The sequence below is a fragment of the Sylvia atricapilla genome, chromosome 1 (assembly GCF_009819655.1).
Source record: "Sylvia atricapilla isolate bSylAtr1 chromosome 1, bSylAtr1.pri, whole genome shotgun sequence".
Taxonomy (NCBI): domain Eukaryota; kingdom Metazoa; phylum Chordata; class Aves; order Passeriformes; family Sylviidae; genus Sylvia; species Sylvia atricapilla.
In genome coordinates this window covers 119,633,883-119,645,971 of record NC_089140.1, presented here as the reverse complement: position 1 = coordinate 119,645,971, position 12,089 = coordinate 119,633,883, and the positions used below count along the sequence as shown (strand labels likewise).

Sequence of the window (12,089 nt, the reverse complement as noted above, 5' to 3'; positions counted from 1 at the left end):
GCCCGGCTCCGGCTTTGTTCCCCTTCCCTCCGCCTGCCGCCGCTCCCCGGGCCGCCGAGTTGTAGCGGAGTATTTATTTCAGCGCATTTATTTTTAGGCTGGAAAATAAAAGGCTTGGCACGGCGACCTTTGGCTGTCGCATCCGGCGCCAAATAAAAGGGTCGCGCTCTGGCCGAGGCCGCCCCAGCTCTTATGTAAATCCATGTGCCGTCCCCAAGGACGCGCGGTCCCCGGGGCGCTGCCGTGATCCAGCCCCCGCCGGGGACGGAGGCGCTCCCCGGAGCTCAGCGCAGACCGCGGGGTCGGGCGGGCAGAGGCCGGGGCGGCGGGGAGGGACGGGGCCGCTGGGGCCGGCACCGCTGACCTCCCGTGTTTGCTCTCCGCCCCGCAGATCGGCAGCAACCCCCTGGAGCTCCGTCACCGGCCTCGGCGGCGAGGAGAGAGGAGGATGCGGGCGGCGGAGCGGGCGGCGCTGCCCCGCGGCGGGCGGGCTGTCCGCGGGGCCGCGGCGGGCGGCTGCTGAGCGCGGCGCCGGGGGCATGCGGCGCCGGGGAGCGGGAGCCGCCGGCAGCGCGGGCGCCCCGGCGGGCGGGCGGCCCCTCGAGCGAGACTGAGGGTGGATGGAGCCACAAAGGAGTTTGGCTGACACGTGCGGCGGGGCGGCCGGCGGCCGCGGCTAGGGCCACCCCCCTCCCCTCCCTCCTCCCCTCCTCGCTATGCTGCGCTCTCGCCGGGCCCCTCAGCGCGCTCGACGCACGGCGGCGATGGAGCCGGCCGGGTTCCTCTGAGGCCGCCGCCGGACCCAGCATGGCCTCGGCGGGGACCCCGCAGCAGCGGCTCCCCGGGGCGGAGCGGCCGGCGGCGGCGGCGGGGGGCCGGGCGGAGGCGCCGCGGTGCCTCGGTCTGCCCGCGCTCGGCTCCCCCCTGGCGGCCGGGGGGGGCGGCGGCCCGCCGAGCCCCGCCGCGGGACCGGCTCCCGAGGCCGAGCGGGGCCGGGGCGCCGCTGCCGCCGCCGAGGCTGCCCGGCCCCCCGCCGCCGCCGCCGGTGGCAGCGGGAGCGTCCCCTGGAAGACGGAGGGCAGCCGGCCGGCGGCGCCCGGCCGAGGGGTATCCCTGGGCCCCCCGCTGCTGCTGCCGCCGCCGCCGCCGGCGCTGCTGCTGGCGGGCCCCCCGGGCAGAGCGTGCCTGCGGGCAGTGCTGGCAGATTCGCGCTTCTTCCTGGTGTGCATGTGCTTCCTGACCTTCATCCAGTCCCTCATGGTCTCCGGCTACCTGAGCAGCGTCATCACCACCATCGAACGAAGATACAGCCTCAAGAGCTCGGAGTCGGGGCTGCTGGTCAGCTGCTTCGACATCGGGAGCCTGGTGGTGGTGGTCTTCATCAGCTACTTCGGGGGTCGCGGGCGGAGGCCGCTCTGGCTGGCCGTCGGGGGGCTTTTCATTGCCCTGGGCGCTGCGCTCTTCTCCTTACCTCACTTCATCTCTCCGCCGTACCAGATCCAGGAACTGAACTCCTCCGTTAGTAACGAGGGCCTGTGCGTGGCCGGCAATGGCACTGCCAAAGAGCAGTGGGACTCGTCGGCCTGCGTCAAGGACACCGGCGGAAATGACCACTCTCTCTATGTAGCTTTATTCATTTGTGCCCAAATCCTCATTGGCATGGGCTCGACACCCATCTATACCTTGGGACCAACCTACTTAGATGACAATGTCAAGAAAGAAAACGCCTCGCTTTACCTAGGTAAGGCAACTTAAGTGCCTGGGTACTTTGAATCCTGAAACCCAGATCTCTGAAGGGCCGGTTACAGGTACTTCTGCCTTAGTCCTGCTGAACAACATCTGTGCTAAGTTTTGCTTTTCAAATGACCTTTTGTAGTAAAATTGCCATGCTTTCCTGTTTTAAAATGTCTTGTGGCGTGGTGAACAGTAGTAACGGGTGAAGCTAACGCAATGTGCCTAAAAGCAGTTGTGCTCACACTGCCTTGCGCGGGTAATAGAACAGCAGAGAAAGTCTTCTTTAGTGCTTTTCAGCACTTGGCAGTAGCCGGTGACTTTTTCAGAAAGCAGCGTTAAAATTTGCCGTCCCCTGTCAAGTTTCTTTTTGTTAACACAGAAGCTTTATATTTCTAAATCCTGGTTGCTGTGCCTTTAGCCTGAAGTCTCTATAAAGTTAGTGTTCAGTAAGCACTTTGAGAGATTTTTAGCATGCTTCGTTTTACTTTTCCAGCATTCATTTGCCTTGAACTAGCAATGAATTTTGACTGACATTGATACGTCATCTGGCATCTCAGAGTTAAAAACCCATCGATAAACCAGGATGTAAAACCTTCAGGGTTGAGTTTAGTTAGGGCAGCTCAAGGAGCACAACGAAATGTCAGTCCAGTCTGGCATCCGTGGCAGGTACAGGCAAGTCTTCTTGATAGTTGTGCAATGGTGGGCACAAAGGGTGTCTCAGGTAACTGGGCACTAAACTTTATTGGAGTATGATCGTGACAGTTTGTGTGATGTGTAAGAAGATTAACTGCTCTCTTACTTTGCATTAGCACCTTACATGCTTCTGTAAGGAATGATCCTCATGTACCCCTTCAAATTCTTTTCAGATAAGGGAGAGGCGCTTAGGGGGCTGGGAGAGCTGTGAAGGGGTTTTGGATACTCTGCATAACCGTTGGCAGTTCAATTTTCTTCGGCTTTACAATAGCCATGGAGATGATAATTGGATGTAAAACTTACGGAAGTTACACACTTGTGGAGTGTGTGTGTGTGTATGCAACTGCTTTACTGAACAAAAGTAGTGATCTGGATCAGTGTTTTTGTTCCTTTTGACCTGTTCTTTGGCAATTTGACTGTTCCCTGAACCGCTTTAAAGCCCTGCACAGTCTGTGTGCAGTGTCTTGAAAAAGCCTGAGGCATTACAGGTTTTTGGAAGGAGAGAGAGGTATTCACTGCATTGCTAATCTGCATGGTGAAGTATTTGTCAAAAAGTGGTTTTTCTCTTTCTTCTCCCATCTGAGAAAGGTTAAGCGGTATGGAAATTAAGATTAACCTAGCATCGACTTTATTGGCAGTATGAAAAAACAAAGCATCTCATTACTCAGGTTACTAAATTGTAGTTTGGAACTTTTGCAAGTAGATGATCTCCCCCAGTCCTCAAAAACGAAAGAAGAAAAGGAAATGGAAATGCTGTAGGTGAGGAATGAAGGGTAAAAGAGGTGAACGGTCAGAGAGGCGGAAATCTTTCTTCAACAAAGGGGAAGGCAAGGTCAATGGGGGGAAATCCTTACTGTGCAGGAGAAATGATGCCTACCACTGATGCGCTTCTAGCACAGGAAATAGTAATGAAGTGACTCAGGTAACTTTAATTGCAGCGAAGTTAACAAAGGTAAAAGGCACCAGCAGCTGGGTAGTCTCCATGTGACCCTGTGCCTGCTAGGCACTGAAGGCAGCTTTGATCTATACTGGGAGGACCTTTATAGAGTCGGAGTTCATTTTTAGTGATTCAGGAGAACAAAGATGAGTACACTCAGCCACAATATATGTGAAAAATTTATGCCTGTAATTTGATTGTGACCACAGGGAAAACTAAAATTAACACAAAGTGTGTTTAGACATTGAATAAAAATGTACTATCAGCTCCAATCAGCCTTGAAGCTACTCAGGGCTAGAAGCAGTGTTGTCTGCTGTTGGAAATCTAGGTATTCTCTTTTTTAAATAGTGTGGAATTCTGAGGAAACTTTTAACTTCTTAACGTTTAAATATTTGCCTCACTTTAGATATACACCAGTGACTTTTTGAGGGGCAGGAGCAAAATCTGAGGTTTTTGGGGAGAGGAGAAAAAAGAGCACTGTATGGCATGTTGATGTGAGCAAACATATTTTGGTTGGATCTTGTCAATGGTTTGGAATGTTGCATGTCCTTGAGGAGAGGGATTTGTGGGCAGCAGGCAGCCCAGCCAGGTGCAGGGATGGGATAGAAGTCTGGGCATGGCTCTGCAGGCCTGCCACCTCACATGCTATGTTATGCAATGCCTGGTTCTCCCAAGTCGTGTGATCCTGTTACTGGGGAGAGCTATGCAAGTGATGTCAAAATGTAAAATGTATGTCTGTGTGTTGGCATGAGCTAACAAAAAGTCTTGGAGTGGGCCATGGTAGTTGAGGTTTTAAAAAGAGAAGAAAGCCCAGGGGAACAGATCCAAATCACACAGATACATGTGTTTGAGTGAGGACAGCTTATTAATAAAAAAAGCACTCTCTTAACACAAAATGGAAGGTCACTAATATGTTTGGTCATAATCATGCAGATTATGTTTGCATTCTATGTTTTTCTTCCAAAGGAAGATAAATATATGTGTGTGCACCTGGTGGAAGGTTTACTGAGCTTCAGAACTGATGAGCTTTCTGACCCTGCAAGTGTGCCCACTAATAGTAGTTCAGTAAAGCCCCCCCTTGAGTATCACTAATCCTGATTCTGCAAAAACTCACCTTATGTGGCTGTGGAAGCTATCTTATTTATTTTCTAAGTTAATCCAGCTCAGGGCTCGAGTAGCGATAGCATATCCTCTTAAGTGTAGGCATGCAAGCTCAGTGTGGACAGCTGTTTTAACATTCCTGGCTGGAAGTCTTCCTCTCAAAAAAACATATTTGATGCTTATACGTAGTCTCTTGGCTGCCTACACTTAAGTCCATCTGTCAGAATGGCACAGTGCCAGTTTACAAGGTGCTGTGCTGTTTGTAGTAGGACAAAGGCGGCAAGCAGGGATGTGTATTTGGGCTGCCCGCATAGCAGTGTGTGAGCTCTTGTGTGTGGGATGGTTTTTCCTTGTGAAGCAGTGTCACCTTCGGGTCCTCCTGCCCCTTAAACTTGACAATGCTTTGATGCTCTGATGCTAACTTTGAGAAATGTGTGACAGCAGGCTTGAAAACAAGTCGTGATTGTAACAGGTGCCTAGGAAATGTAAGAACTGGTTCCCTTAATCACAGATAATCCAAAAGGGAAGTTGCACACTGTGTAAAAACTGGGCGGTCACTAAGCGGTCTTTGTCTTCTCCAAAGTCTCTCCCTTCTTTGCTCAGCTGTACTGTGACATGTCTGTTGTCAGCTGCCTGATGTGTGCAGGTTCTTCTTTTAAGTATTTATCCAATTAAATTAATTGCAATTCATTTTGAAGTTGAATTGGACTTCTTGAGTCTTGTTATGTACTCTTGATGGTGTATCTGATACTTGTCAAATTCTAGCACTTAAAACACTGTGATTTTTCTAAGTGCTGTGGGTTTTTTTTTTTTTTTTAGGGATCCAAGTGTTTGTCTTGCATGTGAGTTTGCCTTGTAATTATATCAGGATTTTTAAAAGCAGTTTTTTAGAGTTAAGTGTGGCACTTAGAAGTTTTATTAGCGGTGTTACAGTGCCTGAATAACTTAAATATTTTTCTTCTTTTGCAAGTGGATATTGTTATAAAAAAATTGATTTATCCTAAAAATTGACATGTAGACAGGCAGTATTAGGTTTTACAGAAATATTGTATTAATGAAAGTATTCTAGCATTCAGGAATGGCTTTTACCAGTACCAGTTACTAGTGAATTATTAGTTACTAGTAATTACTAGTGAACAAATCACTGATTGTGCTAAGGATGTTTTATTTCAGTTTCCAGAATACTATAGGCTGGTTAGGATATGATATGAGAAAAATGCCTTTAATTTCATGCAGCCTTTAATTTCATGCGGACTGTCCCTAGGTTTTGGAACAAGCTGTAATTGCAAAATGCAAAGATAAAGGTTTTATGAGATAATGGCTAAAAAATTGGATAAACCTGTGCAAATGGGCTTGGTTCAGATAATGGCTGAAAGCCAGGGAAGTAAAGTCATTTCATAACCTGGAAAAAAAAATTAGACAATTTTCAAAAATATTTTGACTCCTGCTTTGTTTTCATGAGGATTGTTTGTGGGTTGCTGTTTCTAGGATTAGGTAAACCATTTCACTATGACTGTATTCTGTCTGGAAAACTCCTCCCTACCAGTGTTTTACAGGTGGATGTTCTGTGTACCCCTCATGTCTTTGTTACAGACTTCCCCAGAGTCCTTATATATATATGTATGTATGATGACTGTATGTATCATGTTTCTAGTTAAATCTCCCCCTATATCCACATCCCCCTTGAAAGGAGAGGACAGGAGGGATAGCTTCAGATCAGAAACCCACCCCCTCTCCCTACTGGGTCCCAGGGCATAGCTGAGCTGCGAAACAAGCTAGATCTCTGTAACGTGCTGTTGCTTGAATGTTGGCACAGGAAGCACTGGATTTTTGATCCATTTTGGTCTGGCTGCTTCTGGCGTTATGGATGTCCCTGGGAGACAGGAACTGGAGCCCACTGGGGGGCATCAGGTTCTTTATGTGGGTGCTACAAGGTCATTGAGGATTTCTGAGACAGTATCAACTTTCTAGCTGAGCAGAAGGGACCATTTAGAAGCAGGGAAACAACTGACCAGCATTTAATTTTATTCTCACCATTCAGCTTATGACTGCTTTTGGTTTACTTTTGGAATATGCTTCCTGCTTCCTGATATCCAAAAAGGCTAGTTTCCTACAGGCTTTTCTCAACATTGATCCCTATAGTTGGTAAACCCTACAGAAATAATACATTTATTTTTACAGTATGCCTGTGGGGAGGCAGATTTTTTGAATCAAAAATTGAGGCAAAAGGGCACGTTCATCAGTATTTTTTATTTCTTGCTCTATTTTCCTTGTCAAGGGGAAGTGTGCCGAGCTTATTTCTCAAATACATGATTTTACTTTCTCTGAGAGAAGGCAACATCTTGTTTTATGCAGAGGCAAGCACTAAGACTTGATCCATCAGCAGTCTGGCACAGGAGGGGATTGTCCTCCTTCACTCTGCAGTGGGGCAGCCTCACCTTGAACACTGTGTGCAGTGTTGGGTACCACAATATAAAAAAGACATTGAACTATTAGAGAGCAGAGGAAGGTGGTGAAAATGGTGAAGGGCCTTGAGGGGAAGCCATATGAGGAGCAGCTGAGGTCACTGTGTCTGTTAAGCCTGGGGAAGAGGAGGCTGAGGGGAGACATCATTGCAGTCTACGACTTTCTTGTGAGGGGAACAGAAGGGGTAGGCACTGATCTCTTCTCTGTGGTGACCAGTGACAGGACCCAAGGGAATGGCTCGATATTGTCAGGGGAGGTTTAGGTTGAATATTAAAAAAAAAAAAGGTTCTTCACCTGGAGGGTGTTTGGGCACTGGAACAGGCTCCTCAGGGAAGTGGTCACAGCCCCAGCCTGACTGAGTTCAAGAAATGGTTGGACAATGCTCTCAGGTACATGGTGTGACTCTTGGGGATGGTGCTGTGCAGGGCTTGGAGCTGAACTTGCGGACCCTTGTGGGTCCCTTCCAACTCAGCTAATCCTGTGATTCCATGAAATGTGTGTGTGAAACACACACACTTGTTTTGTTTGCGGATTCAGCTGGCCGGCAGTAGTGCAAGGCTGAGCTCCCTGTGCTCTCAGCTGGGGGTAGGGAGCATCCTGGGATGCAGGTGAAGTGACTGCAGCTCTATTTGTGCTTATGAATTATACTGCTTTCTCCCACAGATGATTTTACACTCAGAGGGTGCAGTATTGTGCTTCTCTGGCACTCTGTAGCATCCCTTTTTTTTTGTTAAAATGCTGATGAGGCAGCTGGCACAATTCCTGCACAGTTCCTAATAATTACTTACAGTAGCGCTGTACAGTTTTATTGTCCTTTCCTATAACGGAGGAAATAGAAAGATAGATTTTACTCTTCTTCTTCACTTTAGTTTCTTACTCCATAGGTGGGTTGATACTTCTTTTTCATACTGTAATCCTAGATATCATTTTCTTAAGAATTTAGTGAGGCTGATTTTTTTTGTCCGTTTAAGCAATGTGTACATACAGTGAGTTCAGTGAAGAGTGGGGGGCAGCCTTTGCTCTGAAGTTTTCTGCCTGCAGGATTTAATGTCGTGAGTGATATATCTTCACATGCTCTGCCAGTGTCGTGTCCCTTAGGGATGCATTCTGTATCTCTTCAGTTGTGTCCTTGCCATGAGCTATGGCATTGTTCACAAGCAGCTGTAATTGACAAAGCATCCTTTCCAGTAACTGGCAAAATGCACTTAGTCTTCTTAGGACTAAGAAGAGACTTAGGCACATGCTTCCCTGATTGTTTGTTTCTCTTTGTATTAAAGGACAAAAACTGGGTTGGATCCAGGGGTCTGAAACTCACTGAATTCCGAGGCCCAGTTGTTTCCCTGCTTAGCATTTGTCAGAATGGTTAGCATTTTGTTTCTGAGCTTGGCAGTGCCCTTTTCACCTGCTTGAGCTTGGGAATAGTGTTTTCTTGGAGAGCAGTTCCCTTCTCTGTCAAGCTCTGCTGCAGGGCTGGTTTGTGCAGACAAGTGTCTCCACCTGCTGTGGTCCGGCAGCAGCTTGGAAACCTAGACATGAAAGTGGCCTTTAAGTAACAGCTTGTTTGTGGCTTTTGCCAGGAACTGAAGGCTTGGGATCTAGTGTCTGATTACCTGGGGGCTGGAAACTTTAGCTGTCTGCTGGATACCCCAAGTGTTTTCTAAAGGGTCACTGTAACTACTCATGTTGCAGGTGGATTAGAGATGCTTTGTGTTTCATCCATTTTCCCTTAACTTTCATTCAGGCTGCCTCACCTGGGAGGACTTAATTGCTGTGAAAGTGCTTGTGCAGTCAAAAGAGAGGAGACTGGATTTCTCTGTACTGTCGTTCAAAGACACATGGGTTTCTGTCTTGGTTGTGCAGGAAATACAGGCCATTTTATAAAAATGAGCCTCTGCCTTCTGTTTCATCCTGAAGGCCAGCATCTAAAAATTAAGATTTTTAAAGTAGATGAATGGAATTTATCCATGGTTTTTAAAAGAACAGAAAACTAACTCAGTCATATTAAACTTTCATGCTCTTGTTTTAATCCTGTGATGTCTTTTTTACCCTGATAGCACTTTAAAAACCCTCATTTCTTGTGGAGAATGAACTCAGTTTTCCTTTTTTGTTGTTTTTACATGCCTTTCTTATTTATTTTGAAAACAGTTGAGAATCCATCATGCAAAAATGGCACATATTGCAGCTGCTTCCCTCTGGCAGTTTTTGCCCCTCTTGACTGAAAGGTCAAAGTAAGCATTAGCTCTGACTTGGTTGCTGATGGATGGGGCAGTGCCACATGGACTCTGAGGGCAGGGCATGCTGGTCACCTGTCTTTCTGTGAATGGTCACCAGAGCTGTTGGAATTTCAGCTCCCAAGTCCAAGGGTGTCTCTGCAACCCCCTCAGCAGCTACCAGGAATGCTGAGACTTACTAGGGCTGTAATCTGAAAGCTCTGAAACGACACAGTTGGAAGAGGGAGCAGACTGTTGGCTTTCTGATTCCTGGTGTCCATGCTTTTATTCAAGCACCGTGGTCCTTTCACCTGAACTCGGTTGGACAATCCGGGCACATGGGATGGAGCTAGCAAACTTAGGATAGCAAGTCAGCTCTGCAGTGTGCATGCAGGCTGATTTCACCTGAGTCAGCCAAATCTATACTCAAACTCCTTCCAAGTGCCCAGAAAAAAATAGGACATTTCCTGTGATGGGAACAAATATATCAGTGCTCAGCAGCGTGGAGATGTATGGGCTCTGTCCTGCTCTGCTGCTGAACAGTTTGGGCATCTGTTGTGCTGTCACAAGGCCAGAAATCTAGACACTGCCAGCATTAAGGAGAGAGCTAATGAACCTGGAGCTTTCAGCTGCTCTTCTTTTCTGCCACAAGGAATTTGTTCTTACCTGAGAAATCAGGAAGTGCAGATGCAGAAATTCCAGTGTTATTTTATGCTGCCATTAGACCTGATAATCTAATCAGAAAATACTAACTCCCATGTAGGTAAACAGCTTACTTGGCAGCAAAGACAAATTACACCAGTGAAAAACATCATGCTCTGGTATGAATTACATTTTGTGGTGAGTTTGAAGGAGATACAGTCAGAAATAGACTCGTATATTTTTCCTTGTAATTTGAACAAGCAGGTAGATGAATTGTGTCACGTGAAGTGTTTGCAAAGCAGTATTGCATGCCCACTAATTGTATGCTCCTGTGCTGTTCATCTTTGATTCTCTTCCCCATTTTCAGTACAGGTTTCTTTTCAGCAACTTGCTTCCTTTTCATTAGCTTGCCAGGATATTTTTTTAGTGCTTCCACTTCTTTCCTTGCTTATATTGACATGAACACTTTACTTATATTGCACCATGCACAGTAGGACGTCAATCTGGTGGTTGCCCTCTGTACCTTTTGTCTTTGATGTTAACTGGATTAGAATGAAATCCTCAGGAGTGTCTCAGCAGTGATTTTCTTAAAATCCAGTTGGTCTGAAATCAGCTACCAGCTCTTCAGTTTCTTGAATTCAGCAAGCTTTTATAAATAAGCAGTGCCTTTCCATATTTACCTGTTTCCAGTCAACTTCTTCAAAGTGACAGAAATTTAATCCTGGTAGGGTTCTCCTGTGATTGATTGTATCCTTCTCTTTCTGTATAAATTAAACTCTTCAGTCAGAGTATTTCAGATAATGCATATATTAGCTGGTATATCTTCCGATACCTTGTGATTTGCTATTTTATACTTGAGTTGTAGTTTACTCCAGTGTTTGTCCTGGATTTGTTCACAGCTATTAACTTCAGGTGTCATACAGGCACTGAAAGTTGCTGGTGTGCCTCTGAAATGAAGTGCTTTCAATCACACCTTGGTGCCTGCTTCTCCTTTTTACATTCTCTGATTAGATTAAAATCTGAGTACCCTGACCTCCCCAGAAGTCATTTCAAGTAACACATTTTTGTAGATAATCCAAAGTAGAGAGGGAAATAGTGAGCTCTGCTGTGGTGGCTGCTAACCTGTGATACTTAAACAGAATCTGTCAAGCAAGTCTCATTAGTATCTACAGATATCTAAAGGAAATACTCTGGAAGATGTTATCTGACATTGCTGTGCATTAAGCTCTCCCTGTACTTGAAGAGAAATTGCTGTATTCAGCTGAGCTGTTAACTCAGTAGATTTTGCTTTGTATAACAATTGAAAACACGACATTTTTGATCAAAAGTTCCAAACAAATCAGCTCATAGGCTCAGAGGTCAGACCCATGTGAAATTCATGAGCAGAATAACCTGTGGATGCTGGTTAGGTGGGAACTTTCTGCTGAAAAAGCCCCAAGAAAAGCGAAGGAGGAGGTTAAGTGTCAGCAGCATGGGGCTGTCAGTGCCCCTTTTGTGTGTTCCAAGGCAGTGAGGGATAAAGCTAGAGTGGACTCTGATCAGGAGGCACCTGCCAGGGACAGTACCTGGAGCCCATGGGAAGGGCTGAAGATGCTGCTGTAAGTGTCTGTGGAGTGCAGGAAAGTCCCTAACAAGGCTGGAGAGTTCTGGCAAAGGAGAGAACTTTGCTTCTGCCATGCTTTACTTCCTCACAGAGCAGTATTTTCCACTTTTGCCCATAGTGCCTCTCCATGCCATTCATTAGTGCCTGCCATTTCAGTAACTGGAGTTTAAAAAGTAGTAGAAAAATAGTTTTTCATTTTGTGATTTTTTAAAATCAAAATTTATGTTTCTTTTCTGCTTATTAATTCATGCCAGTGAGGGAAAAACAGATTTAATAACGAGCATAACCTTCTAGAGTGCAAATAGCTTCAGTAATAATCCTCCCATTTAAAAAAAAGTTTAAAAATTGTTACATAATAAGAGAGTCTGTAATTGTTGTAAATATGATGGGTATTGTTAATCAACTTGATTTAACACAGCTGTCTAGTGACAGAAATAGTGAAGGTATCCCTAGGGAATTTTTATAGTCACAGGAGAAAATAGCACATGAGCTTTCTGAGTCTCCAGTATAGTAGCGCTGACGCACATCAATGTAGGCATTTATCTGATAAGCTATATAATTTGCCTAACATAAGAATTTAAAAAACGGTTTCTTCTGCTAATTAGCATGACCTAGGGAAAGAAGTGGGATTTGGGGGTTATCTGAAACAAATAACCGTTAGTTTGTTACCACAGCTGCATTGTGTTACTGGAGGAATATTAGT

General features: G+C 46.2%; 1 protein-coding gene across 1 annotated transcript in view; it reads left to right on the top strand.

The window, feature by feature from the left end:
- Nucleotides 1-807: 807 nt before the first annotated feature.
- SLCO5A1 (solute carrier organic anion transporter family member 5A1) overlaps nt 808-12,089 on the top strand; it is a 68,817-nt gene continuing 57,535 nt past the window's right edge. The window contains exon 1 of the mRNA XM_066332187.1: nt 808-1,741. Coding sequence (XP_066188284.1) covers nt 808-1,741 — 934 coding nt within the window. The remainder of the gene's footprint in view (nt 1,742-12,089) is intronic.